This window comes from Myotis nattereri (assembly GCF_964212035.1).
Source record: "Myotis nattereri genome assembly, chromosome: 2".
Classification (NCBI taxonomy): Eukaryota; Metazoa; Chordata; class Mammalia; order Chiroptera; family Vespertilionidae; genus Myotis; species Myotis nattereri.
This window is the reverse complement of record NC_138076.1, coordinates 214,189,384-214,215,445: the sequence shown is the minus strand read 5'-3', so window position 1 is coordinate 214,215,445 and position 26,062 is coordinate 214,189,384. Positions and strand designations below refer to the sequence as shown.

At 67.1% G+C, this 26,062-nt stretch overlaps 1 protein-coding gene across 1 annotated transcript; it reads left to right on the top strand.

Moving 5' to 3' along the window:
- Nucleotides 1-25,762, top strand: WNT7B (Wnt family member 7B). The gene is made up of 3 exons (XM_081084806.1): nucleotides 1-110; nucleotides 15,485-15,756; nucleotides 23,266-25,762. The coding sequence occupies exons 1-3, from the start codon at nucleotides 14-16 to the stop codon at nucleotides 23,743-23,745; spliced, it is 849 nt and encodes a 282-aa protein (XP_080940932.1). The 5' UTR covers nucleotides 1-13; the 3' UTR covers nucleotides 23,746-25,762.
- Nucleotides 25,763-26,062: the final 300 nt, after the last annotated feature.

The following is a 26,062-nucleotide window of genomic DNA, read 5'->3' as shown; positions in this document are numbered from 1 at the left end:
GGAGGGGGCGCAGATGGGCATCAACGAGTGCCAGTACCAGTTCCGCTTCGGGCGCTGGAACTGCTCCGCCCTCGGGGAGAAGACGGTCTTCGGGCAGGAGCTCCGAGTAGGTAAGGGCACCTCCCGGCTCGCGGGACACCGACATCCCGGCTTCGGGTGCTGGGGCCAGGCCGCCTGCCCCCCGCCCCCCCAAGGCCAGGCTGGACCCCGCCCCCTGACCAGTGACTCCACCACAGCATCTCCTGTGCCCTTCTCCATGCCTGGCCTGGGTGGGACCGGGACCCCAGGGAGACCCAGACCGGGCCTGCCCCCAGGGACCCTGCCACATTTGGGATGAGGGAGGTGTTGCCGGGAGCCAGCCCGTGGGAGTGGATGAGGGTCCTCGCTCTGGGCTGTGGGCTGGGCAGGCTGGTGGCGGGCAGTGTGGGGCAGTGGTTGGAGGCGCGCCCTGCTGCTGGGCGGCTGTGTGTGCCCAGTACCTCCACGCCTCCCCGCCAGCCCCCGGTCTGCACTGCTGTTCCCGGAGATGGGGTGACAGTTGTGGATTCCACGTGGGGCTGCGGGGGCTTGGTGTGAAGGGTGCCCAGCCCACGGGAGCTGTGGTGCCACGGTCCCGAGAGTGGAAGGGATTCCAGGCAGAGGGCAACAACGTGATCACACGTGATCACACGTGCGCGGGATGCTGGGGTGTGACTGGTGTGGGGACACGGAGGAGTGTGTATGTGGAGTCAGGACTTGGGGGTTGGGGGGAGAGGTGCTCCTCCACTTCCCTGGGCAGGGGCGGCTCAGGAGGCAGGGGCGGCATGATCTCTGCTGGCGGTGCCGCTGCACGGTTCACGCCATGTGTCACGTCCTCACAGCCCTGGAGGCTCCATCGTGCCCATTTCACAGGCAAGGAGACTGAGGCCCAGAGAGGGGCTGAGAGGGGAAAGTGTGACTTCCACGTCTGACCTGGATTAGAATCCAGCCGTGTGACCTCCTGCCACTCAGGGCTGCTGAGGGCATCCGTTTCCTCATTTGTAAAATGCGCTCCAAGAGAGCAGGCCTTCTGCTGGGCCCGGGGCCTCTCCTCGCGTCTGCACACAGTCGGTGCCCCATAAACTGCTGCTGCCTGAGGGAGGGGGGCAGTCACACTGCACCCTGGCCATCGTGAGGGTCAGGTGGGGAGAGGGATACCTTGGGGTGCAGCGCCGGGCATGCAGGGGCGCCTTTGCTCTTAGACCGCAGCCTGAGGGCACAGGTGGGCCTTGGAACGTGTGGGCACAGCGTGTCTTTCCGGTCCCAGAGAGCCAAGCGCCACAGCTGCTGGGACCCGGGCCAGGCCAGAGCTCTGCAGGGCTTGGAACGCCGGGCATGAGCTGGGGTGGCGCAGGGAAGAGCTCCCCGGGGCCCCTTTGCGGTGAGCAGCCTGTGGGTGGCACCTGGCACGGCCGGGAAGGCGGCCCGCCCCTCCCTGGGGCCCCACCACCCAAGTGCAGCTCCTCCCTCCAGGTGCCAGCTGGGGAGAGGGGGGCTGCCCGCCCATCCAGTGCAGGGCCAGGTGCCCACTCCTGCCTGGCCCTGGCCCGGAGCTCCGGGCTGTGAGGCAGCTGCGAGCACCCCACGGCCCAGCCGAGGCCGCCGAGGCCCCGGGCAGCTGCACCGTCGCCGGCGGCTGCAGGTTTGCCTCGCGGAGCTGGGTTCAGATCCCGCGTCCGTTCTGGAGCCCCTCGGTGCCTCGCTGTGCAGGCGGGCAGGGGGCGTGGTCCCGTGGCTGGGCCGAGGGCCGTGGTCACCAGATGGGGTGAGAGAGACGTGGCCCCGCTGAGCCTGCTCTTGGTTGGGGCCGGGCCCAGGCGGGGGATTCACATTCGGTGCCTCAGTAAATGCCAGACGCCTATGGCCGCCTAAGTGGCCGGAGTGGCGTTGGCCGCACCAGTGACCTGTCCCCACCCAGGCCACCTGCTGTGAGGACGTGGCTCTCAGCTCCCTGGTCCTTCTAGGAGCCCAGGCCTCGGCCCAGCGGGGGCCTGGGAGGATCCGCAGCTCTGGCCGCAGGAGGGGCAGCCTCAGCCAAGGACGGGCTGAGGCAGGCGTAGGCGGGGGGGGGGGGGGGGGGGATAGGGTCGCCCCCTGCCTCCAGGGTGGCTGCTCGGTGTCTTCACGCCCTGAGCCCCGCAGCGCCCGGCGTCTCGGGCTCTGCTTCTGGGGAGCCCGCCTCAGAGACCCCCTTCGATGAGCCTTCCTGAGGGAAACCTTTGGCCAAGCTGCCCACCCCCATCCCATTCCTCACCTCCTCTTGTTCCCGCCCTTCGAGGCCAGGCCGTGGTGACCTGTGTGGCTGAGTGACCCCTCTTCCTTGGCTGGGCCCCCTCGCTGGCTTCCTCTGTGTCTCCGCTCCTGGGCCCCGCTCCAGTCTGCGCTCCCCGGGGCCACACCATGGGGCGCCCTGTGGACGGCCAGCAAGCTGACCTCTGGCTCGCACGCTCAGCCTCCAGCTGTTTACGCCCCCCACACCCAGCCTCCGCCCCCGCCCCCGCCCAGCCCACCCAGGCGTCTCAGTGGTAACCTGGTTACTCCTCTGTCCACCTCTGCCCCCTGCCCCCTGCCCACCGCGGGGCCTGCCTCTCTGGCCCTCCCCAGGCAGCTGCCTCCCACCCAGCCCCAGCCGTGCCATGTGACTCCCTCCACAACCTGCAGTGGCTCCCTATTGCCCAGGACACAGTCAGCTCCTCAGCTTGGTGACTGAGTAGCCCTGCCTGTGTCACTCCTGCCTCCCTCCTCTCCCCAGCATACCAGCCCCTTCCCTCCTCCTGGGCCACCTTCCCCTCTGCTCTGCTGGCTTCTCCAGGGGCCACGCCTTTTCACCCTGCCTGACTTCGCTGTCCACAGCCAGGCCATAGTCACCTCCTCATGCCCCTCCTCCCGCTCTCAGCCCCAGGTCAGCCCAGCACCGGCCCCGAGCCCGCCCTGCACTTTGCCCGGGCTGGGGGCTCTCCGCCCAGGCGAGGCCTCCGCTGGCATCCTCCCCAGAGGGCCTGGCGCGCTGGAGCTGGGCTGCACTCTGCGGGCAGCGGGCTGGGTGCTGTGATGGCCCAAGCCAGCGCCTGCTCCTCCCGGGGCCAGCGGCTGGGCGCTGGGCATCACGAGCAGGGAGTGGGCCGAGGAGCGAGGCATGCGGGGGCTCTGGGCACGAGATGGGAGCCGGGCCATGAGCTGGCAAGCAGCCGGGGGCACTGTGGGAGCAGCCACTCAAGCGGTGACCATTAATGATTGGCCCCAAGAGGGGGAACGGCCCGGGTGCGGGACGGCCCCCTCGGGCCTTGCCTGTGACCTTGGGCCATGCCTACATCTTGAGAACGGAAGGGAACCCCCTGAAAGGGGCACACCAGCCCCTGTGCAACGGCCCAGGCCCTCTTCCGGCACCTGTGCCTCCAGGGACGGGCGCTCACGACTCCATAGCAGCTGCAGCTTCCTTGTGCCCGCGCTGGCTCTGCCTGGGCGCCCGGCTGCTGGTGGCTCTGGCCCTTCGCGGAGTGAGGCCGCCATGCGCCCCCTCCAGCTGCTGTGCATGGTGCCCTCCTGCCTGTGGCCTCCCTGTGCCCACCGGCCTCTTTCCTCATCTACTGAATGAGCTAGAGGCCCAGGCCCCTCCTGGCCTGTCTCTTCTGGAAATGAGCGTGTGCATGCATGTGTGTGTGCGTGCATGTGTGTGCGTGCATGTGTGCACGTGCACTGTGGTGAATGTGTCCCCAACTCAGCTGTCTTCATGAAGTAGGGGAGGGGCAGAAAAGACAAGAACTGGGGGGTGAAGCTTGTATTCCAGGGACACCTGCTAGAAACTCAGGGCCCCCAGGGCCCCCGAGCAGGGCAGGACATTGCTAACGGGCCTCGTATTCGATTCAGGACTGTGGCCAGGGCTTCCTGGACAGGGCGCAAGTAAGGGGAGACCGGAGGGCGGATCAGAGTGACTCAGAGGGCCTGGGTGAGCACGGGAAGAGGGCTCCAGGTGGAGGGGACAGCATGTGCCCAGGCTCAGGGGCCAGAGAGCTGCTGGTATTACCCAGGAACCGTGGGAGCCTGGAGGGCGAGTGGGAGGGGGAGCGGGAGGGTGCGGAGACCCGAGGCCGGAGGAGGGGGTGGGCAGGAGCGCCATGGCAGGTGTGAGTGCTGGCCGCCTGGCAGGCCTGGGAGGACTGCCCCGCCCCCGCCGGAGCCCTGGGGACCCACCTGCGCGGGCTCCGACCCACCCAGCGGCCATGGGACACCGCGTCCCGCCCGTCATGTGGCACTCAGACATGACCAGGCATAGGGCCGCCCTAATCCCGGCTCACGTGGCCGCCCCGGCCGCTGTCTCCGTCCTGTTTGCTCCGTGGCTGAGATCTGCGTTGGGAGCCAGCCCCGAGCGCCGCAGCCGCACACAGGAGGGCTCACGAAGCTCCTCCAAGCGGCGCAGGGCACCACAGAGACCTAGACCCTAAGGAGCCGTGAGCTCCCCACCCCTGAGGCCTGGCTTCCTGGACAGTCAGTCTGAGGTCCCAGGGTGACTCTGAGGCAGGGCTGGAGGCAGGGGCCTGGGGAAGAGAGGGCGACCCTGGTCCCGTGAGCCTCCTGTGCGCCAGGGTGCCTGCCCGGGGTCCCCAGGAGGGCCGGGGCTCCAGGCTGCAGGTCCACTCTCGGGCCACTGGGAGCACGGGGCTGTGACACCTGCAGACTGGACCATGCACGAGGGTAAGATTCCGGAGACTTTGAAAGAGAAAAGGCAAGTGAAGTAGCTCTTTAATAGCTCACGGCTGACGCGTGGACACGGTGCTGTTGGCTAGATGGGCTACACAGGTGTTACCGGGGGACATTCCCCCGGTATTTCCACCTGGCGTGGCTGCCAGGAGCTCTGCAGTGGCTGCCAGGGCCGCCCGCGACTGGCGCCGTCAGGAGCTGCCGCCTGGCCACGGGGGGTGGAGATTTGAACCCCGACTTGACTCTGACTCTCCCCGGACTTCCTCCAGCTCTGCTGCGGGCGGAGGTCGCTGGCCAGCTGCTTCCTGGGCAGCCCTGTCCCTGGGCGGCCTGGGCAGAGAGTGCCCGCTCTGTGCCAGGCCTGGGAGAGGCGAGAGGTGTCACCAAGGCTCGGGATCCCTAGGCGGGCGGCCGGGGCCGGGCTCAGGCCCTGGGCCTGAGGGAAGCAGGTCTTTGTCCTGTCTGCCTGGTCACTGCTGACCCCACCCCGGCCTGGGGTCCCGGCCTGAGGCAGCACAGAGACGTCTGTGAGGCTCGGGGTCCAGCAGCCGGGGCACCAGGACAGCTGGGCTCGAATGTCAGTCAGGGGACGTCCCCGGGCACCGGCGGTTTGAGCCTCTCCTGCCTCAGGACGCGGTAGGGTCGGGGAGGCCGGGCACTGGCCAGGGTGGAGGCTCCTGGACAGGACACGGCCCAGCTCAGGACACAGACTTGGGGTTCTATCCACGTCGCCCCTCGCCATGCGGCCCGGGGCCAGCTTGCACCTGAGGGGGCGGCTCTGAGTGCCCGTGGCCTTCCCACGGCGGCACGGGAGCCCGAAGGTCAGCGAGCCTTGGGCCAGCTGGGTGCCGGGCTGGGCGCGGCTGCCCCCTCACGTGGGCCCTCGCAGGCCACCTGGACCTGGTCCAGGGCGGGAATTTCCACCCTCGCTGGCCGGGCCCAGCAGGCAGGACAGGCTGTGGGCGGCTGGCCCAGGAGGGGAGAGGGTACTGCCATGGAGGCAGCCCCCCGGCCAGCTGCCCACTCCCACTGTGTGAGCTGGGGCGCGGCTTTGCTCTTGCTGGGCCTCAGTCTCCCCAACCGGACCAGGGGCCGAGGCTGGGCCCAGACTCCGCCAGGACTTGGGGTCTCTCCGCAGAATGGGGGCAGGAAGGCCCTCACCTCTCCAGTGCCCACACCAGGGTTCCGCCAGGGGTTCCTTGGATGGGGGTCTGGAGATCTGGGCTCTGGTCCCCTCGGCCTGGCCCAGCCCTGACCCCAGCCGTCTCTGAGCCCCATGCCTGCGGCCACCCCCCACTTCCAGCAGCGTCGCTCACTCCCGCCCCACTGCGCACACATCACAGGAGGGACACAGGCCACAAGGGGCCAGTGCCCGCCCCGGGCGCCCTGGGAAGAGCCCGGGTGTGACCCCCAAGGTCCAGCTCTGCCCTGGCCAGCCAGGCGGGCCACAGGCCTGGGGGCAGGGGCTCTGGGCCGCCTGTCCCCCCACAGGCGGTGGCAGCCTCTGCTGAGAGGCCAGATGCGGGCGGTCAGGAGGCAGGCGGCCCGAGGCTGACTCCCGAACAGGAGCCCGGGGGGGTGGGGTCCTGGACACGGCCCAGCTCAGGCCCGGCCCCGGGGTTCCGGTCCAGGTCGCCCCTCGCCATGTGGCCGGGGGCCGGCTCTCCCCGCTCCGGGGCGGGCGCTCCCCGAGCCGGGCTGGAGCGCGACCCACCTGCCGGCTGCGCGTGAGGGCCTCGCTGGGTCAGAACAAGGCCGGGGGCGGGCGTGCCGGCGTGTCGGGGCCTGGCGGGCTCTGCCTGCTGTTTATGGCAGCGGACGGCTGGGCTTAGCGCGGAGACACTGACTCAGCCGCGCTGGGCGGGCGGGGCCGGGCGGGGCCGCAGGAAGGACAGGGGGCAGAGGGACAGGGGGAAAGTCAGACACCGAGAGGGAAGGACGGAGGCCAGCAGCACACGCACACACGCACACACGCACACACGCACGCACGCACACGTGCACACACGTGCACACACACGCACACACATGCACACAGACACGAGTACACACACTCACACACAGACACACATGAGCACACATGCACGCACACATGAACTCACAGACACAAGCACACATGAGCACAGACACACACATGAGCACAAACGCACACATACATGAGCAGACACCCACGAGCACACACACACACAAGCAGACACACGTATACACACACGCACAAGCACGCACACACAGACACACAGAGAGACACACAGGTATACACAGACACATGCACACATATGAGCACGCACAGCACTAGCGTGGCCTCCCCCCGCCCTCGCTGCCCTGGCCCAGGGCCTCGGTCGGCTCAGCGGATAGTCACAGCAGCCAGGCGCTCCTGCACCTCCCGGTCCCTGAGGCCTGAGCCCTGCGCGACTCTCACTCACTCACACTGCGATGCACGCCCCCCCCCCCCCCATTAGCAGGTGTAGAAACAGCCGGCCTGGCCGTCGCTGGGCAGAGTGGTCCAGGGCTCCAGGCTTGCGGTTCTTCAAGTGCACAAATACGGACTTGGGGCCTCGCTAGGCCTGAGGCACCTCTGGGCTCACCTGACCCCCACTGACCTTGCCCCCACCTCCCAGCCTGAGCCCCGAGTGTGCTGGGAGGCAGCTCAAAGCTGAGGCCAAGGGGCCAGGTGGGGGTGTGGGCAGACGAAAGGGTTTGCTGGCCCCGCCCTGGGTCCCTGGGCTTCTCTCTCAGCTCCTGTGCCCCCCACACCTGGACTTGGGCACCGTACCTGCTTGGCCGGTACCACCAGGAGCTGCCTGGGGCTCTCCTGGCCTCCCCGGCCCCCTCCCCACCTGTGCGCTGCGTGTGGATGGGGTGGGTACTGCCCCCCACTTCTAGGCTTGTGGGAGCTGATCAGCCAGCAGCGTCCTCCTGGCCGGGCGCAGGCCTGGAGGACTTGGGACCCCATCCTGCCTGTGGCCCTGCCCCCATCAACCCAGCATCCCACCCTGACCTGCTCCTCAGGAAGATCCCTCTGACCCAGGCTCCCCACTACACGGGCCTCACCCCATGTTTTCTGGGAAATGGAGGCCTGGGGAGCAAAGGACTGGGCCAGTGTCACCCAGGAGCCCACCTGGGCCCGCCTTCCCCTCCCCTCTCACCCGTCCACTGCCTCACGTCTGGCCTCCTCCTCCAGGCAGGCTGCCAGCACTTCTTACCTTGACGCTTGTCACAGCCTCCCAGGGGTCTCTGCTTCCACCAGGCCCACCCTCAGCCTGAGGGTCCCTTTCAGTGTCAGTCACCGCAGCCCTTCCAGGGGCTCCCCACCTTCTTAGAATAACGTCTAAGATCCTCTCGGGGGCTCCGCTCCCACCGCTCTCTGCACAGATGGTGAACGGAGCTTCATGCCCACACGCGAGTCACATACCACACACGGGCTCTCCGCAGCTGTGCACATGTTTGGACATCCGTGTGTGGGTACCTCACTCATTCTCTCTTCAGCGCCTTAGCATTGCTGTTCCCTCTGCCTGAATGAACACTGTACCCCGTGCCTGCGCATGGCTCACTTCTCTCAGCGTTCAGGACCCGCTGCAGCATCCCTTCCTGGGGGGGGAGCCTGGCCATCCTCTGCCCAGTCCCTGCGGCCACCCTGCCATGCCCCCTCCGTGGCGCTGAGCGTGTCCCGGGCCTGCACCCTGTGAACCGCCTCCGGCCCACCCCCTGGGCTGCAGCGGGTCAGTCTTGCCCGCCGTGTGCTTGGTCTTAGGCTCGGGGATGGGTGGGGCTGAGGGCCTCACCCCCGGGCCCTGGGGCTGGGTTGGGAGGGAGGGCTGTACTGGGTGCTGGGGACACACTGGGTGGTCGCAGAAGGAGCGAGAAGAGGAAGGGGTGAGAGAGCACAGCCCCCGGGCTCACAAGCAGGCCTGAGCCCAGGCCGGTCAGGAGGTGGGAGGCAGCGCCGCGAGGTCTCCCTGTCCTGGAGGGCGGCGAGGGGTCTGTGCACAGACTTTGGGGTCCCGGGTCAGATCCCTGCTCTGGGGCTGGCCTGCCACGTGACCTCGGGCCAGTCGCCTGCCTGCTCTGAGCCGAGCACCCTAACTGCCGGGGAAGGGGGGGGTGCCTGTGAGGGTTTAAAACGAGTAGGACAAGCTATGTGCAGTCCCCTAAAACCATCACATGCTCTGTTTTATCACAGCTCTATTGAGACCTCACCCTCATACCACACCGCTCACCGATTTAACGTGCGCACCAGTGGTGCTGCGTGTTCAGAGTGTGCAGCCGGCGCCACAGTCCATGCTGGAATCTTTGCATCTCATTCAAAAGCAGCCACACCACCTGCTCTCTGTCCCCGTGGGCCTGCCCGGTCCCGACACCCCGTAGGAATGGAATCATGTCACACGTGGCCTTTGTCCGGCGCCTCTCGCTGAGTGCGCGTTCCAGGCCCACCTGGCGCGGCCTGGCGCAGTTCCCTTCCTTTTCGTGGCTAGGTAATATTCCGCGGTGTGGACGGACCACAGCTTCTCTGTCCGCTCTCCTGTTTCTGGACGTGGGGGCCGTTTCCAGCCTGGGCTATTGTGGCTGAAGCTGCTGGGAGTGTGTGTGTCCAGGTTGTGGTGTGGACACGTGTGTCGTTTCCCTGGAGAATGTACCGAGGAGGGGCTGCTGGGAACCCTGCTTTGCGTGTGAGGACCTGCTGAGCGGTCCGCAGCGGCCGCAGCGCGTAGCTGTCCCGGCGGTGTGCGGAGGCCCGAGCCCGCCCCCTCCTCGCCCCGCGGCTCGCTGCCTGTCTGTGTTTCAGCCACGCCGCAGGGGTTTTTAAAAAAATATTTTTTTTTATTGATTTCAGAGGGGAAGGGAGAGGGAGGGAGAGAGAAACATCAGTGATGAGACTCATTGATCGGTGGCCTCCTGCGCGCCCCCCTCTGGGGATCGAGCCCGCCACCCGGGCCTGTGCCCTGACTGGGAATCGAACCCTGACCTCCTGGTTCCTAGGTCGACGCTCCGCCACGGAGCCACGCCCGGCCGGTGGGGTGTTCGTTTGTATTTCCGCGAGGGCTGATGACGCTGAGCCTCTTGCCACGCGCTCCTTGCTCCGTGCACGTCTCATGTGGAGAAACGCCTGCGGATCCTTTTCCAGTTTTAATTGGGTTGTGTGCTTTTTTATTGCTGAATTGCTAGCACAGAAGATGCCAGTTTTCTTTTCTTTGCTTAGACAAGGGCAAGCTCAGCTCGACAGGGAGGCGGGGTGAATGGAGCTGTGGCCACGAGCGCGGGCCGGCGTCTCTCGCTGAGTGTGTGTTCCGGCGCACACTCACGGGAGCCACATTCGTGGGTGAGCCCAGCGACACGCCCGGGACACGAGCATGGGGACTCGTGTAGAGGTTTACACACACGGATGCCCAAATGTGTGCACACTCACGGAGGGCCCGTGTGGCGTGTGTCACGTGTGCGGGCATGATGCTCAGCTCAGCCACCCTCTGTGCTGGGCCCGTCTGCCACGTGACTTGGCCGGATCAGGGCCATTATCCTCATTTTGCAGGTGGGGAAGCTGAGGCCTGCAATGGCCTCTTTGTCGGTCTGGACTTGAGTTCGAGGTTTCAGCCTCTGAGTCCCCTCTCTGGGAGCATGTGACCCCAATCCTCAGTCATTCTGGAATATCAGGCCTGGGCTGCCCCCACTTCTGAGCTGCTGTGTGACCTCGGGCAGCGTGTGCCCCTGCCAGGAAGGGGGCTAGGAGTGGCAGTAGCTCTGAGTGGACAGGGCAGGGAGCCCCTGGCATGGGGGAGGGCAATGGGCTCCGTTCTGCCCAGGCCCCCGCTGTGCTTGGGCGACACCTGTCCCCTCCAGCACCGCTCACAGAGATCGGCCTGGTCCCCGCGTCCTCCTGGAACCAGGGTGAGGGGATCCAGCTGGCATCACGGAGGGCTGGGGCAGGGCGGGGCCAGGTCTCTTCCCTCTGGGCCTGGAGCCCATCGGGGCAGCGAGGGCTGATTTTGAATGACCCACAGGAAAGAGAGGGCGGAGCGGGGTGGTCCCCGAGTGGCCTGGTGGCCTCGGTTTACCCACAAGGCCGTGGTCCCTGAGGGCTCTGCTGTGCTGCTCCGATGTGTGGAGGGGCGGCCGGGGCTGGCTGGTCAGCCTCAGGAGGAGGCTCGGCTGAGCACAGGGGGCACCGGGCCTGTCCCGGGGGCCCAGCGTGGTGCCTGGTCGTCGCGGTCCGCCCTGCCCTGCTTCCCACTTGGTGAGGGTGAAGGGTGCCCACTTGTCCTGTTGGTCCTCAGAGCTGCCCCGGAGCTGTGGGCTGGGTGAGGATCTCCAGCCCTACCTGGCCGATGGGGACACAGGCTCAGGGAGGGTGTGTGACCTCCGCAGGGCCACACGCAGATGTGCTGGGTGGGCTCTGATACCAAAGAAACCCTGAGGCCTCCTGAGACCAACGTGCACCCCCAGGACAGCTGCTGGCACCAAACAGACCACCATGCCGCCTTCTGCCAACTCCCCACCCCGTCGCCAGACACACCTGTGGCACCTGCCGCCGCCACTGCCGCCTGGAGCAGACCGTTCCGGCCTCCAGCCTCAGTGTCCCCTGTGACGTGGGCTCATCAGGAGGGTCTGTCTCATGGGCTGTCGTGGGGATAGGAGGAGGTGGTGAGTGTAGGCCCCCAGCCCAGCCCTGCTTGTGTTTGGGGTACAGGAAACAACATTGAGTTGGGGGTGCACTAAAGAGTCAGACGTGAACCCTGCCCACCACCCTGAGCCCCAGGGCCACCTGGCTAGAGCCCAGAGGGGGCACCTCCTTCCAACGGGGCTGCCAGGAGCAGGGGCCGGCCCAGCGGTGTGCAGAGCCTGGAGAGCCTGTGGGCAGTGGCAGGCACCCCCGGCAGGGAGAGGGCCGGCGTGCACCAGCCCGTGGCAGGGCCCAGCTGGATGGTCTACTGGACAAGAGGGTGCACCCTGGCGGCCAGGTGTCCATGTGGCCAAGCTGAGCTGCAGGTAATGGTGAGCGGGGTCCGGTGGGGTCGGGCCTTTGGGGCTTGAGGTCGTCTCAGAGGCCAGGGAGCCAGACAGCTGCTGAGGAAGGCCCAGGGTCCGAGGGGCTTCCTAAGCCCTCGTGCCCGCTCCCCCTGGGGAAGTCATGCAGACAGCAACCTGGGGACTGGCCGGGCAGCCCCGCGTGTTTTGGGGAGGGACCCTCTCCCAGCTCCACGCCGGGCACGCTGACCTGGGCGAGCTCCGAAGACCCGGAGCCTGTGTCCAGGTCTGTACGGGGCTGTCGTGAGAATTAAACTGGATGAGTGTACAGAGTGCGGGCGCACGGGAACCAGGACCTAGGACCAGCCTCCTGGGTTCTCCCCTAACGAGACTCCCTCCGTGCCCCCCCCCCCCCCCCCGTCTCCATGGTGAGACAAGAGGGTTTGGCTCATTAAAACCAAATAAAAAAGGAATTATCGGGAGTGGCGGCCCGGTGAGTAAGTGATGAGTAACCGAGTCTGAGCCGGGTCTGGGCTTGGCCAGGTGGGAGCAGGCACTCAGCGAAGGATCCGGGAGATCCCGACACGCCCTCCGCAGGCACAGTCCTGGCCTCCGGCCTGCCGCCTGCCAGGGGCTTAGGAGGAGTCCCCATGGGCTCCTGGGGGCAGCGGGGAGGGGAGGGGGAGAGAAGAGGAGGGTCAGGCAGGGTCCACGCCTCCTCGCTGGGGCAGGACTTTCACTCCCCCGGCCCGGCCTCTTGGCAGGATTGCACAATTGTCTGCGATTTCTCTGCCCTCCCCACCTTCACTGGTGCCTAGCTTGTGTCATGCCCCCTCTGAAGCCGGTTGGGTCTCCCTGAGCTCCCCCGAACCCCCACCCAGCGTGTATCTGCTAGCTAGCTGCTATTCCCTCTCCCCCGCACCCGCCCCAAGATCCAGGCTGTCCAAACATAGCACCCTCTCCCCTCACGGCCGCACCTGCTGTCCCGTCTCCTCCTGCTCAGGTCCCTTGGCTGCAAAGGGGCCACGCTGGGGGCAGGAGGGCCTCCGGTGACCCACGCCCCAGGCCCTCAGGCCCTCCCTCTGCTTCTCTGGGCTTTGATTCCACCGCCTGCATTCAGATCCTGCTTCAGCCCCTAACCGTTTCACAGCCTGTGCGCTCCTCTGTGAGATGGGGACAGTAATGAGAGCTGCCGCATATGTGAAGGCTTAGAGCAGTGGTTCTCAACCTTGGCTGCACATTAGAATCACCTGGGAATCTTTTTAAAATCCTGATTTCCGCCGTGGCCGGTTTGGCTCAGTGGATAGAGCGTCGGCCCGTGGACCGAAGGGTCCCAGGTTCAATTCCGGTCAAGGGCATGTACCTTGGTTGTGGGCACATCCCCAGTGGGGAGTGTGCAGGAGGCAGCTGATCGATGTTTCTCTCTCATCGATGTTTCTAACTCTCTATCCCTCTCCCTTCCTCTCTGTAAAAAATCAATAAAATATATTTTTTTAAAATCCCGATTTCTGGGCCTCATCCTCCGGAAATTGTTTCTTTGTTACTAATGTTGTGGTCCCACCCCGTAACAAAGACACAGAATTTCCGGAGGATGAGGCCCAGAAATCGGGATTTTAAAAAGATTCCCAGGTGATTCTAACGTGCAGCCGAGGTTGAGAACCACTGTCTTAGAGGGATGCTGGGATGCGGGACAGCTGCTGAGGGATAGCAATGGCTCTGCTGCCCTCTCTCACCAGAGCTGGATTCTGAGTGCCACCGCGTCCGCCCCAGCTCGCACAGTGCCGCCTGCTTCACAGGAGTCTCTGGCCTCCCACAAGCAGCTCCCCCAGACCTCAGCCACCTCTCTCCTGGTTACTCTGGACCTCATACTTCTGCAGCACCAAACTGCCACACCTCTGCGCCTTTGCTCCTGCCGTGGCCAGGAGTGTGCACACACCCCACACACCGTGCGTGCACACACTAGATACGTATACACACACTCGGATACCACACGCGCTCACAGGGAGTTAACACGTGCTTCTTGTTAAACTTTAAGATGTCGCCCCCTCCAGGAAGCCTCCCCAGACTCCACCTCCACCAAGGCAGGTCAGGCATCCTTTGAGGTTCCATGCCTCCCCGTGGCCCCTGCTTGCAGAGTCCCATAGTCACCTCCTTCCCTGGGACCCACCTGGCTGATCACTCCTGCCCGCGTGTCCTGTGGCCGCTTGTCGGCAGGCTCTGCTGGGCTTGGGCGACACAAGCAAGGGGTTTACTATCCACTTCACACCCAGCGGACTTCCCTTCCGAGCGGAGTGGCCTAATTTAGAGCCGGGAGGTCGGCTCCCATGTTGCCCTGTCCCTGTGTCTGGGAGCCCTGGTCAGCCGGCCTTGATGGCACAGGGGCTGGGGCTCCTCAGGGCCACGCCCTGTGCTGAAGGACGGTTGGTTATGGAGCCGGGGTGCGGAGCCCCTGTGGTCAGCTGGTCCCCGGGTGGCCGTGCTCTGACCCGGCTGGGAGCGAAGCGCCCCCAGGGAACAAGGACTTCAAGGGTGAGCCCCCCAGGAGAACGGGGACCCCATCTAAGTGAGCCCCCGGCGGTTAGTGGGTGAGGAGGTGGACCCCGGAGCACAGTGAGCCCCAAGCACAGGCGGGGCGTGCGGTCAGTGCTCATAATGTTTATGGAATGAACCTGACTTGAGCCTTAAGCCTCCTTCAGTCTGGGGGTCACCCCAGCCCCCAGCAGAGGGGACGGCGGCCGTCAGGGACACAGGTACGGCTTGTGGACGGCCAGGGTCGCGGGCTCCCAGCTGTCCCTCCCGGGACAGAAGCCGGCCCTCCCCGTTACTGCATCGCCAGGCAGTGGGATCCCGGCTCGTCCATCAGAGGGGGCTCTGGTCCCGGCAGCACCACTGAGCTCTGTGCCCGCAGTGCCGGGCTGGGGCCCACAGGGAGCCTCCGGTCATGGGCACGGGGACAGGGGGCCGAGAGACAGCCGGGATGGTGGGTGCACAGGGCCTGCCCAGGGGCCGTGGAAAATAAAGAACTAGAGCTGGACCCGTTCCTCTCAGGGGCCTCGGACCCCGCTGTAGCCAGGAAGTCCCTGCGGCCAGGGCTCACTCGCGGGGCCGTGGAGGGCTGCCGGGAGGAGGCATGGGAATGGGTAGGATTTGGGCAGAAGGAGAGGGAATTCCACCAAAAAGACCAGGTAACCCCCAGGGCATGTGAGCAGCCCTGGAAGGGGCATCGTTCTGATGGACGGAGGCCGTGGAGGTGGGCACTGGGCTTGGAGGGTGGGCACAGGCTTCGGGTTTGGGCTGTGGCCGGCCCTGCCCAGCTCGGGCAGAGGGGAGCTGCGGAGGTGCCAGGCCTGCACCCTGGGCCCGCACGGAGGGGGTGGGGTGAGGGAGGCAGGGAGGCCCCCGGGGTGTAGGAGAAGGGGACGCAGGAGGCCTGGGCCTGGTGGTGGGGTGGCTCAGTGGTCAGAGAGGGAGGCGGGGACAGAGGCCGCGTGGCTCGGGGCTGCGTGGGTTCTGCTGGGGAGCCCACGGGGAGCCGACGAGGCCTGCAGCCGTGACTGGCCCCCGAGGAGCAGCGCGGGCAGTCAGGGGGGCGGGGAGGGAGGCCGGGCCCCACACCTATCACAGGCGCCTCCCACGTTGGGGAAACTGCGCCCCTCCAGCCGGGCCCTCGGGACAGGCAGCGAAGGGGGGCGGGCTCGCTGCGCACCAGGCAGCCCGGGCCGTGCCCTCCGCCCGCAGAGCCGGGCTCCGAGGGGGCGCGCTGGGCGGCCCGGGTCCCCGAGCCGCCCGCCCTCACCGTGTCTCCGCCCCGCAGGGAGCCGTGAGGCCGCCTTCACCTACGCCATCACCGCGGCCGGCGTGGCGCACGCGGTCACGGCCGCCTGCAGCCAGGGCAACCTGAGCAACTGCGGCTGCGACCGCGAGAAGCAGGGCTACTACAACCAGGCCGAGGGCTGGAAGTGGGGCGGCTGCTCGGCCGACGTGCGCTACGGCATCGACTTCTCCCGGCGCTTCGTGGACGCGCGTGAGATCAAGAAGAACGCGCGGCGCCTCATGAACCTGCACAACAACGAGGCGGGCAGGAAGGTAGGGCGCAAGGGGCGGGGCTGTGAGAGGGGCGGGGCGTGGGGAGGAGCGATGAGAGGGGCGGGGCGTGGGGAGGAGTGATGAGAGGGGCGGGGCTACGAGAGGGCGGGGCGTGGGAGAGGAGGGCCTATGAGAGGGGCGGGACATGGAGGGAGGAGTGATGAGAGGGGCGGGGCTATGAGAGGGCGGGGCGTGGGATGAGAGGGGCGGGGCGTGGGAGGGGAGGGCCTATGAGAGGGGCGGGACATGGAGGGAGGGGTGCTAAGAGGGGCGGGGCGCTGAGAGGGGCGGGGCGTGGGAGGGGAGGGCCTATGAGAGGGGCGGGACATGGAGGGAGGGGTGCTAAGAGGGGCGGTGCGCTGAGAGGGGCGGGGCGTGGGAGGGGAGGGCCTATGAGAGGGGCGGGACATGGAGGGAGGGGTGCTAAGAGGGGCGGTGCGCTGAGAGGGGCGGGGCGTGGGAGGGGAGGGCCTATGAGAGGGGCGGGACATGGAGGGAGGGGTGCTAAGAGGGGCGGGGCGCTGAGAGGGGTGGGCGTGGGCACTAGGTCACGGGGTCTTGACCTCCCTGAGCTTTGGGCGCTCCTCCTGGAGGTGGGAGCTGGGAGCCTGGACCCCGGCCGTGCGGTGCGGGCGGTGCTGGGCAGCACAGTCACCCGGGATCCTCCCAGCAGCTCAGAGACGCACTCGCTGTTCCCATTCCCGAGGTGTGAAGACTGAGGCTGGGAGTGAGGTGGGATGTGCCTGCACCTCCTCCCCGCAGGGAGCCCTGGGAGGAGGATGAGACAGGGAGCCTGTTTCCACGCAGGATGGGACCCCGGGTGGGGGCAGCCCCCCAGGTGACACTCCCATGTCCCCGCACTGGTCCCAGGGGGGTCGTGCCCGCATACCAGATACCAGGAAAGGCTTCTCAGAGGAGGCGGCCTTTGGCTCAGTTTGCCCCGAGAGACCTAAGGAAGGGCTGTTCCCTCAGGGAGGAGCGGCCTGGGGAGGGTGGGCGGGCCTGCGGGGGCGGGGGCTGGTGCCGGGCTGGATGCAGGTGGGGGGGAGATAATGGAGGACATTCAGGAGGGACACACTGGGGAAGAGGTCAGCGCGGGCCCAGTCCTGCCTCGGGGAGATGCGGGCCCCAGATACTGGGCCGGGAGGAGCGGCCACCGTGGCGGCAAGATGGCCAGAGATAGGGCAGGCAGCGGAGCAGAACGCCTCTGTGGGTCTGATTCCCAGCCCCGGCTGCACCCAGGGCGCCAGGTCCGAGGGGCGCTGCAGGCACAGGCAGACTTGCCTTTCCCGGCAAGGAGGAGTGGAAATTGCCCCCAGGGACCACCGGGGAGGCCACTGGCCGCTCACTCATTCACTCAACGAACGCTCCTTGCCCTCCTCTGTGCCATGGCTAGGTTGGACACAGGGGACAGGGAGGAGGAAGACGTGACCCTAGGCAGGGAGCTGCCCCCGCACCTACAGGGTGCACGTGAGGGGAGCAGAGGCCACACCCAGGGCCAGCGGCAGCCTGGGGACCAGCGGGCGGTGAGCAGAAGCTTCCTGGAGGCAGCGATGTCCCCGTGGAGCCTGAAGGACACACCAGAGCTAAGAGGCAGAGGCAGAAGGAGGTGGCACTGGGCGGGGGGGGGGGGGGGGGGGAGGCGGGGGGAGGGGGGGGCAAGGCTGCAAAGGACTCAGGCTGGCGGGAGCAGGAAGGGCGGGCAAGCAGGGCGGGCCCAGAGCAGGCCTTGAACGCCAGGCCAAGGGTTTGGCTTTTTTCTGTTGAGGTTCTTAAATTTTGGTCAAATGAACAAGTGAATGAAGGAATGAGTGACAGTTTGCCTCCAGACAGTGTGTGGGCACGTTCTCTAGGCCAGAGATTGTCGACCTTTATCAGCTCACGGCACAGAAGCGAGTTCCAGGACTTCCTCGGCACGCTGAAACATTCTAACATTCCAAATGGGTAGAATCTTGACTCATTCACACCGGACGGCTCTTGTGTTGGCTGCTGTCCGCTTTTTGCTTGACAACCTGAGGGAAGAGAGGTCCGAGCCGCGGACGAGTCAGAAATTGCACGTTTTAAACCTTCTCGCGATTCGCCGCTTGAAAATCGCTGCTCTACGCACAGGCAGATCGAGATCGGTGCCCAGGGGGCCGAGGAGGCGAGATTCGCTTATCCGGAGGCCTTGGGAGCCGGGGGTGGGGGTGGGGTTGGGGGGGAGGCATAGCTGAGCCCGCAATGGAGCACCTCCCCTGAGCCTCTGCAGTGGCTGGGTCCGGGGCGGGCCTTCCCACACCCCTGGGAAGAAGGCCTCACTGTTACAGGGAGAGCAGTGGGGCCCCAAGGAGCTGCCCGTGGCCCCGAGGCCCGCGCCCTGGTCGCTGCTCCATGGGGAGTGGCTGAGCGAGAGCGGAGGTGGGGAAGGGAGCCCGCGGAGGGGCCAGCACAGGCACAGGTCACGCGTGCAGTGCAGCCGAGGGGTTTGGGCGGCTGAGGAGACGGGCAGGCTGAGCAGGCCTGGGGTGAAGGACTGACAGCCGGGCTGGATTTTGGCCCCTGGGGCGCGGGTGCGATCGCAGACCCTTGAGGGAGAGTGGGGCCGAAGAGCTGGAGGGCCAGGGTCGTGTCTGATTCCGCTCGGAGGCCTGTGTGAACCCCAGGGCTGGCCCGGCGCGGGACTTGGGGGTGCTCAGAGACTGACGGGTGGTGAAAGGCATTGGGCGGGATGGGCCCGGGGTGGGGGGGTGCGATGGGGGTAGGACAGCGAGGGGGCTGGGGGCAGGGTCCCAGCCTGCCAGGGGGATGCGGATGGAGGAGGGTCAGCCTGTGGGGGTGCACCGGGTGAAGCTGTGCCCTGAGGAGAAAAGGTTGTCAGGGGAGGGGTCAGGAGTTGGAGGGCCCGTGGGGGACAGAGCAGTGCAGGGAAGGGCTGTAAGTGGCAGCGGTCAGTTCGGTGCCAGCGCTGTCCCTGACTCGCGTGCGGCCCGCTCACCATCCCTCTTTGGAGCCTGTCTCCGCATCTGCACGGTGGGCATAGCGCACCGGTCCCCCGCCCCGCTGCCCCCCACCGCTGCTCTGAGCCCGCGGACAGGCCAAGGGTGCTGGCAGCACCGTGACCCTGGGGTCCTCCAGCAGCACGGGGCTCACCGGGGGGGGGGTGGGGCATGGCTTTCGAGGTTTCCTTAAGACCCCAGTCCACACCTTCATGCGTCAACCCAGAGTGGGGGGCCGGCCCCCATTACAGAGCGATCAGGCTGCCCTGCTTCCTCCACGTTCTCAGGGCCACGGAGTTTAGCAAGTCGGGTAGAAGGCACGCTGACGGCTGCCACACGAACTCCCACAAAGGGGTGGCTTAAAACGACGGAAGCCTGTTCTCTCCCAGGCTGGAGCCAGGCGTGGGCGGGGGGGCTCCCTCTGAGGGCTCCAAGGGAGGGTCCTTCCTGCCTCTCCAGCCCTGGGGCACCAGGTGCTCCTGGCTTGTGGCCCCATCATCCAGGCTCTGCCTCCGTCTGCACGTACCCCGCCCCCCCCCCCCCCCCCCGCCCCCGTGTCTCCTCTTCTGTCTCTTGTTAGGACGTGTCCTCAGACTTAGGGCGACCCTGGTCCAGAATGACCTCAGGTCTCACCCAGTTACACCTGCGAAGTCCCAGTTTCCGAATAAGATCACCATCTGAGGTCCTAGTGGGGGTGTGTTTGAGGGAGACACTCTGCAGCCCCCCTCGGCTGGCACGTGGTCCTCCACATCCCTGGTGGGCCAGGGGCAGACAGGCTGAGCGGAGGGACCTGCTCCCACCTCTTCTGCTGGGCTCCAGGCTCCAGGCTCCCTCGGGACACGGTGCACCCACCTGTGATTCCCCTAACCCGGCCGTTCCTGAAATCTGTTCCCAGAGTGGGGGCACCCCTTATTCCTGAAAGAACCCCAAGTCAGCTCTTTCCTGGAGCTCTTGCCACCTCCAGACCACCTGGCGGTGGGGGCACCGAGGCTGGGGGAGGCCCCGCTCAGTCCTAGCTCCCCGGGGAGAGCGGTCGCTCCGCAGCCGCCCAGGTGGTCTCAGGGGCAGCGGGGCTGGCGCCACCTCCGCTGTCGCCCTTATCTCGAGGGCACTGGAGCCGGAAGCGGCACATTCTTCACTCCTGTGATCACTTCCCAGGAGAGGCTCGGGCGCGGGGGACCCAGCCAAGCGAGGATGCGGCCCCTCGCTCTGCAAACAGCCGCCAATCGGCTCCATCGGCGGGCGGCCACTGGTCCCGCCACACAGGGTCCCTGGACGGGGAGGGGGGGTGGCCTTGTGGCCTTGATGCTGACAGGAAGATGGGACTGAGGGAAGGGGTTTGGGCAGGTGGCACAGAGAGGGGGGCAGCTGTTCAGCCAAACTGGACACGCAGGTGGCAGTTAAGCTGGGCCCACCGGCTGGCACAGCCTCCGGTGTGGGCAGCCCTGCCAGGTCTCCGGCCATCACGACGACTGAGGAGGAATCCCTGAGGAGCAGCCTGGGGTGGACGGTGCCAGGCGAGGGGTGTGGGCAGCTCCTGGCGGAGGGGCAGACACAGTGGGCAGTGGCCAGGGGAGGGGAAGCATCCAGGCCTTGAAGGGCCAGTGATGGAAGAAGGGGCTCTGAGGAGAGGGGAGAGCAAAGATGAGCCTGGGGAGGGGGAGGAGGGGGTAGGAGGAGGAGACACGGGTGGGAGGGGCAGGAGGCCAAGAGGAGGCCCAGGGGTGCTTTCCCCTGGGAAAGGGATCCCACCAGGGTCCTGCCCTTGACCCAGACCCTCAGACCAGCCTTCTGGCCTGTGCCCTGGACCGCGACACCCCATGGCCCTGCAGTTCCACGTCTGAATATGCCCCAGGATGTCCTCCACACAGGAGCAGAGGGCCCTACCCCCAAACTCCAGGCCGCCAGCCTCACGGCCGCCGCACACACATAATGCTCATTTGGGTCAAATATTCCCTCTGCAGTCATGCGGACAGCTGGTGCTGCACCCCCTCGCGCACACCTTCTCTGCACCTAATGATCTCCATAGACATGCAGTGCACGTACTGCCTCCTCCAGGAAGCCCCCCTGCTGGCACCCTGGACCTGGGCAGGCGGAGGCTCCCATAGCCCCTGCACTTTGAACTTTTGAGTGTCAGTTTCCTTCTGTTCCCCACACTGGACCATGAGCCCCGGACTGACGTCCTCCCCGAGGTCCAGGCCCCAGGCTGCCAGGGCAGGATGAGAGATTGGGCAGTGGCTGGTTCTGTGGGCTGTCCCTCTTGCCCCTTTGCATTCCCCGTGGGCCTCCTCCCTGGGCGAGGGCTGGGGTCCTGGGCGAGGGCTGGGGTCCTGGGCGAGGGCTGGGGTTCTGAGCGAGGGCTGGGGTCCTGGGTCAGCGCTGGGGTCCTAGGCGAAGGCTGGGGTCCTGGGTCAGGACTGGGGTTCTGAGCGAGGGCTGGGGTCCTGGGCGAGGGCTGGGGTCCTGGGTCTGGGCTGGGGTTGTGGCATAGGCTGGGGTTCTGGGCCTGGGCTGGGGTTGTGGCAGGGGCTGGGGTTCTGGGTCAGGGCTGGGGTTGTGGCATAGGCTGGGGTTCTGGGTCAGGGCTGGGGTCCTGGGCGAGGGCTGGGGTCCTGGGTCAGGGCTGGGGTCCTGGGCCTGGGCTGGGGTCCTAGGCGAGGGCTGGGGTCCTAGGCGAAGGCTGGGGTCCTGGGCCTGGGCTGGGTTGTGGCAGGGGCGCAGGGTAGCAGCTTCCTTCTGGGCTGGTGGCGGAAGTGAGGCCGGGCGGGGACAGCTGACAAATGGCCCCTCCGCAGCCGTGGGCCGAGCTAATGATTCTCATCTTTAATCAGCGCGGCTGGCAGGCCCCTTCGATCCAGGTAAATGAGTACCTGGGGTCAGGGCTGGCGCTGGGAACCGGCCTCCGCCAGGGAGGGAGGGAGGCCCCAGGAGAGCACACGGCTGCGCCCCTCACGCCCGCTCACAGCCGAGGAGGACCCACATGTGGGTCAGGGAGGCTTCCTAGCAGATGGCAGCCCCACCTCCCTGACCTGCGCACCCGCCCGCCCCCCCCCCCACGCCTTCAGCAAACGGGGCGCGGAGAGCCCCACACGCACATGCACACGGGCTTCCAGGGCACAGGCCCGACCGCACGCCAGGCCCAGTCCCCCAGGAGGGCAGGGAGGGGAGACGGGCGGGTATCCCCGCCGATGAAGCTCCCGCTGTCGCTGGGCCTGGTGCCACCGTGAGGCGCCCGCCCCGAGCCCGGCTTCACCCCTGCTGCCCGTGACCTGCACACGCCCCACAGGCACACCAGGCCCCAGTTTCCCCGCAGCCACTGGCCCCAGCTCCCTGAGGGCTGTTGGGGAACTTGCGAAGCACTTTGGATCAATGTGTGCCCAGCTCTGCCGAGTTCCGATTCTCTCGCGGCCCCTCGCAGGCCTGCTCGGTGGGGACCTGTGGTCAGAGCCCCTTTAGCGGGGGAGGGCTCAGGGAGGAGACACTGACTCAGGTGACACAGCGGGGAGTGTGGGGGAGCTGGCTCCGCTAGGGCTGGAGGCTGAGGGCCTGGGTGGAGGGGTGCTGTGGGTGGAGGGGTGGTGTGGGTGGAGGGGAGCTCTGGGTGGAGGGGTGCTCCGGGCGGAGGGGAGCTGTGGGCGGAGGGGAGCTGTGGGTGGAGGGGTGCTGTGGGCGGAGGGGTGCTCCAGGCGGAGGGGTGCTGTGGGCGGAGGGGTGCTCCTGGTGGAGGGGTGCTGTGGGTGGAGGGGTGCTCCAGGCGGAGGGGTGCTCTGGGCGGAGGGGAGCTCCGGGTGGAGGGGAGCTCCGGGTGGAGGGGTGCTCCTGGTGGAGGGGTGCTGTGGGTGGAGGGATGCTCCAGGCGGAGGGGTGCTCTGGGCGGAGGGGAGCTCCGGGTGGAGGGGTGCTCTGGGCGGAGGGGAGCTGTGGGTGGAGGGGTGCTGTGGGCGGAGGGGTGCTCCAGGTGGAGGGGTGCTCCAGGCGGAGGGGTGCTGTGGGCGGAGGGGTGCTCCTGGTGGAGGGGTGCTCCTGGTGGAGGGGTGCTGTGGGTGGAGGGGTGCTCCAGGTGGAGGGGTGCTCTGGGCGGAGGGGAGCTCCGGGTGGAGAGGAGCTCTGGGTGGAGGGGTGCTCCTGGTGGAGGGGTGCTGTGGGTGGAGGGGTGCTGTGGGCGGAGGGGAGTTCCGGGTGGAGGGGAGCTCTGGGTGGAGGGGTGCTCCTGATGGAGGGGTGCTCCGGGTGGAGGGGTGCTCCGGGTGGAGGGGTGCTGTGGGCGGAGGGGAGCTCTAGGTGGAGGGGAGCTCCTGGAGGAGGGGAGCTCCAGGTGGAGGGGTGCTCCGGGTGGAGGGGAGCTCTGGGTGGAGGGGTGCTCCGGGCGGAGAGGAGCTCCAGGTGGAGGGGAGCTCCGGGCGGAGGGGAGCTCTGGGTGGAGGGGAGCTCTGGGTGGAGGGGAGCTCCGGGCGGAGGGGAGCTCCGGGTGGAGGGGAGCTCTGGGTGGAGGGGTGCTCCGGCCGGCCGCTCAGCCCTGCTCCTGGCCCCGCAGGTCCTGGAGGAGCGCATGAAGCTGGAGTGCAAGTGTCACGGCGTGTCGGGCTCCTGCACCACCAAGACCTGCTGGACGACGCTGCCCAAGTTCCGCGAGGTGGGCCACCTGCTCAAGGAGAAGTACAACGCGGCCGTGCAGGTGGAGGTGGTGCGCGCCAGCCGCCTGCGGCAGCCCACCTTCCTGCGCATCAAGCAGCTGCGCAGCTACCAGAAGCCCATGGAGACGGACCTGGTGTACATCGAGAAGTCGCCCAACTACTGCGAGGAGGACGCGGCCACGGGCAGCGTGGGCACGCAGGGCCGCCTGTGCAACCGCACCTCGCCCGGCGCCGACGGCTGCGACACCATGTGCTGCGGCCGCGGCTACAACACGCACCAGTACACCCGCGTCTGGCAGTGCAACTGCAAGTTCCACTGGTGCTGCTTCGTCAAGTGCAACACGTGCAGCGAGCGCACCGAGGTCTTCACCTGCAAGTGAGCGCCCCGTGGCCGCCGGCCACGCCGCCACCCGCCACTGTGCCCACGCTCCCACCTTCCCGGCTCCGCGCGGCCGGCGGGGCAGCGGCGGCTGCAGACGGTGGGGCTCCAGACGCAGGGGAACCCCCTGGGCCCAGCACCCTCTCCCCGGCCCGCGGCTCCTTCCTGCCGTTCCGTCACTTCCTGCGGCGGCCCAGCGCCCGCGGCCTTGACGGGCCCAGTGAGTCCTTTTCTTCTCTCCGGGAAAGTGAGGCTCAAGGACACACGTGTCCCCGGAAAGCAAGGAGACGACAGGAGTGTCCCCCGCCCCTGCCTGGTGGGTGAACACGGACAGGCCACGCCGGCCGGCCCCACGCGAGACTGTCCTCGGCCACGTCAGCTGCGGGACCCTGGAGGGGGCTGGGCAGATGGGGACAGATTATTTATGTTTTTTTAGTGTCAGAAGAGGACTCTTAGCACGCAGGCCTGCCGGTCCTAACTCCGCACCCGGTGTTAGCGCACCCCCTCGGCCCCCGTTCCCGTCCGAGGCCCTGCCTGGCTCTGCCCCGAGACAGGGGGCTGTGTGCGCGTGGTCCCCAGGTGAGCGGGCAGCGGCTTGGTGACCACCATGGCCCCAGAGGGCCCTGAGGGCAGCCCTGCACAGGGACCTCGTGCCCTTCTCTTAGAAAAATTTTAGAAAACCCCATCAAACCGATCAAGCTGTCCCCCAGGTCAGGTTCAAGGCGTGCTGTCCCCCTCCCCAGGGCCATGGCCCCCCAGCCTGGCACCTTGCTGTTTACAGAGCCCCTCACACCCCGAAGCCAGCGGGACCCCAGGCCAGCGCTGAGCGGGGTGTGGGGGGCTGGGAGTCTTTAGGGTGTTTGCCTCACTGGACAGCCGGGGACACAGGCCCAGTATGGAGCACCTGCCAGAGGCCCCAGGACCTGAGTGGGGTTCCTGCCGTGGCTTGGTGTCCTGACCCACAGCCCATGGCTCCTGGCCCAAAGGACAAGCTCTGGAGACACCCAGGCTGGCGTGAGGCGGCCCCCACGCCCTGAGAAATCCGTTGCACCCCTCTCCGCTGCCTCACCGGGCTCTGCACCCCCAGAGGTGCCTTTGAGGGTTTGCCCTTGCCCATCCTGGCCTTTCACCCTGACCCTGATGTGGAGAAAACTTGGGTCCAGGCGACCCTGTGCTAGGGCCCCACCTGACACCCTCCCCCCCCCATCCCCGCACCACGCAGGCCCTCCCTTGAAATCCACTCACCCTGAAACCCAGGAGACAGGAACCGGAGGGGGTTGGCTCATTCTAACCCACGTGGGGAACAGGGAGAGACGAGAAACCAGGGACTCGAGCGGGCGTGCCCTCTGCCGACGCCCCCACCTCCCGGGGAGACGGAGTCGCAGAGGTGACTGTGGGAAGCTTGGTGTGTGATGACTGCTGCCCACGCACCCCGCCCCGAACTTAGGGTCTTTTCTCATCGACCCGTGGACATGCGTCCTCAGGCAGCTCACCGGCCACGTGGGCTGGGCGTTAGCCTGGCGTGAGTGACACTCTGGGCCTGGCGTCCACCCTGCGTGCCCCCAGAGATGCCAGGACACTCCCTTAGCTGCTGTCCTGGGACCCTCCAGGCCCACGTGAATGCCCCCTCCCCCTCCCCCGCCCCGCAGGCCCCAGGACCCCCACGTCCACAGCCCTCTGCCGGGGCACCTGGTTAACTTATATTGTTATATAGTGTTGAGATGTCTATAGTGTCTTAAATTATTGTGACCTACACTGGGTACAAGGGGGGGCTGCTGCCCCCCGAGACAGGCTCCTCCTTCTGCTTGAAACAGACTCTCGGGCCCTGGCGCTCGTGCGCACCGTCCCCGGGCCTCCCCCAACTGTCAGCAGGGCCCTCCGCGGGGGAGGGGTCAGTGTGGCCCGGGCAGGGGCGGGGGGCCCGGGTGTGTGTCCCTGCAGGGCCCACTCAGGAGAGCGGGTGGCTTCTGACGGGCTGTGTCCACCTTCTGGAGGGGAGCAGCGGCTCCAATAAAGCTGGGATCAAAGACGATGGCGAGTGTGGAGTGGCGTCACCCCTGGGCACAGACATGCTGGGCGCCAGCCGCTGCCCCTGGGCCCCGGCCCCCCTCCTCTGGCACTGCCCGATGTCCCCACCCCATTCCCCTCCTCACATCTGGCCCAGGTCCCAGGTGGGACCTGGAGTCACACCTTCAGGTGCCTCTGGGCCTGCCCCACCCAGCGAGGGCCACTGGCGGGGCTGGACGGAGGGCTGAGGCTCCCTGACAGCGGGGCCAGGCTGCGGGACGGGCCATGGCCGGAGCTGGGCTGACTCGGGG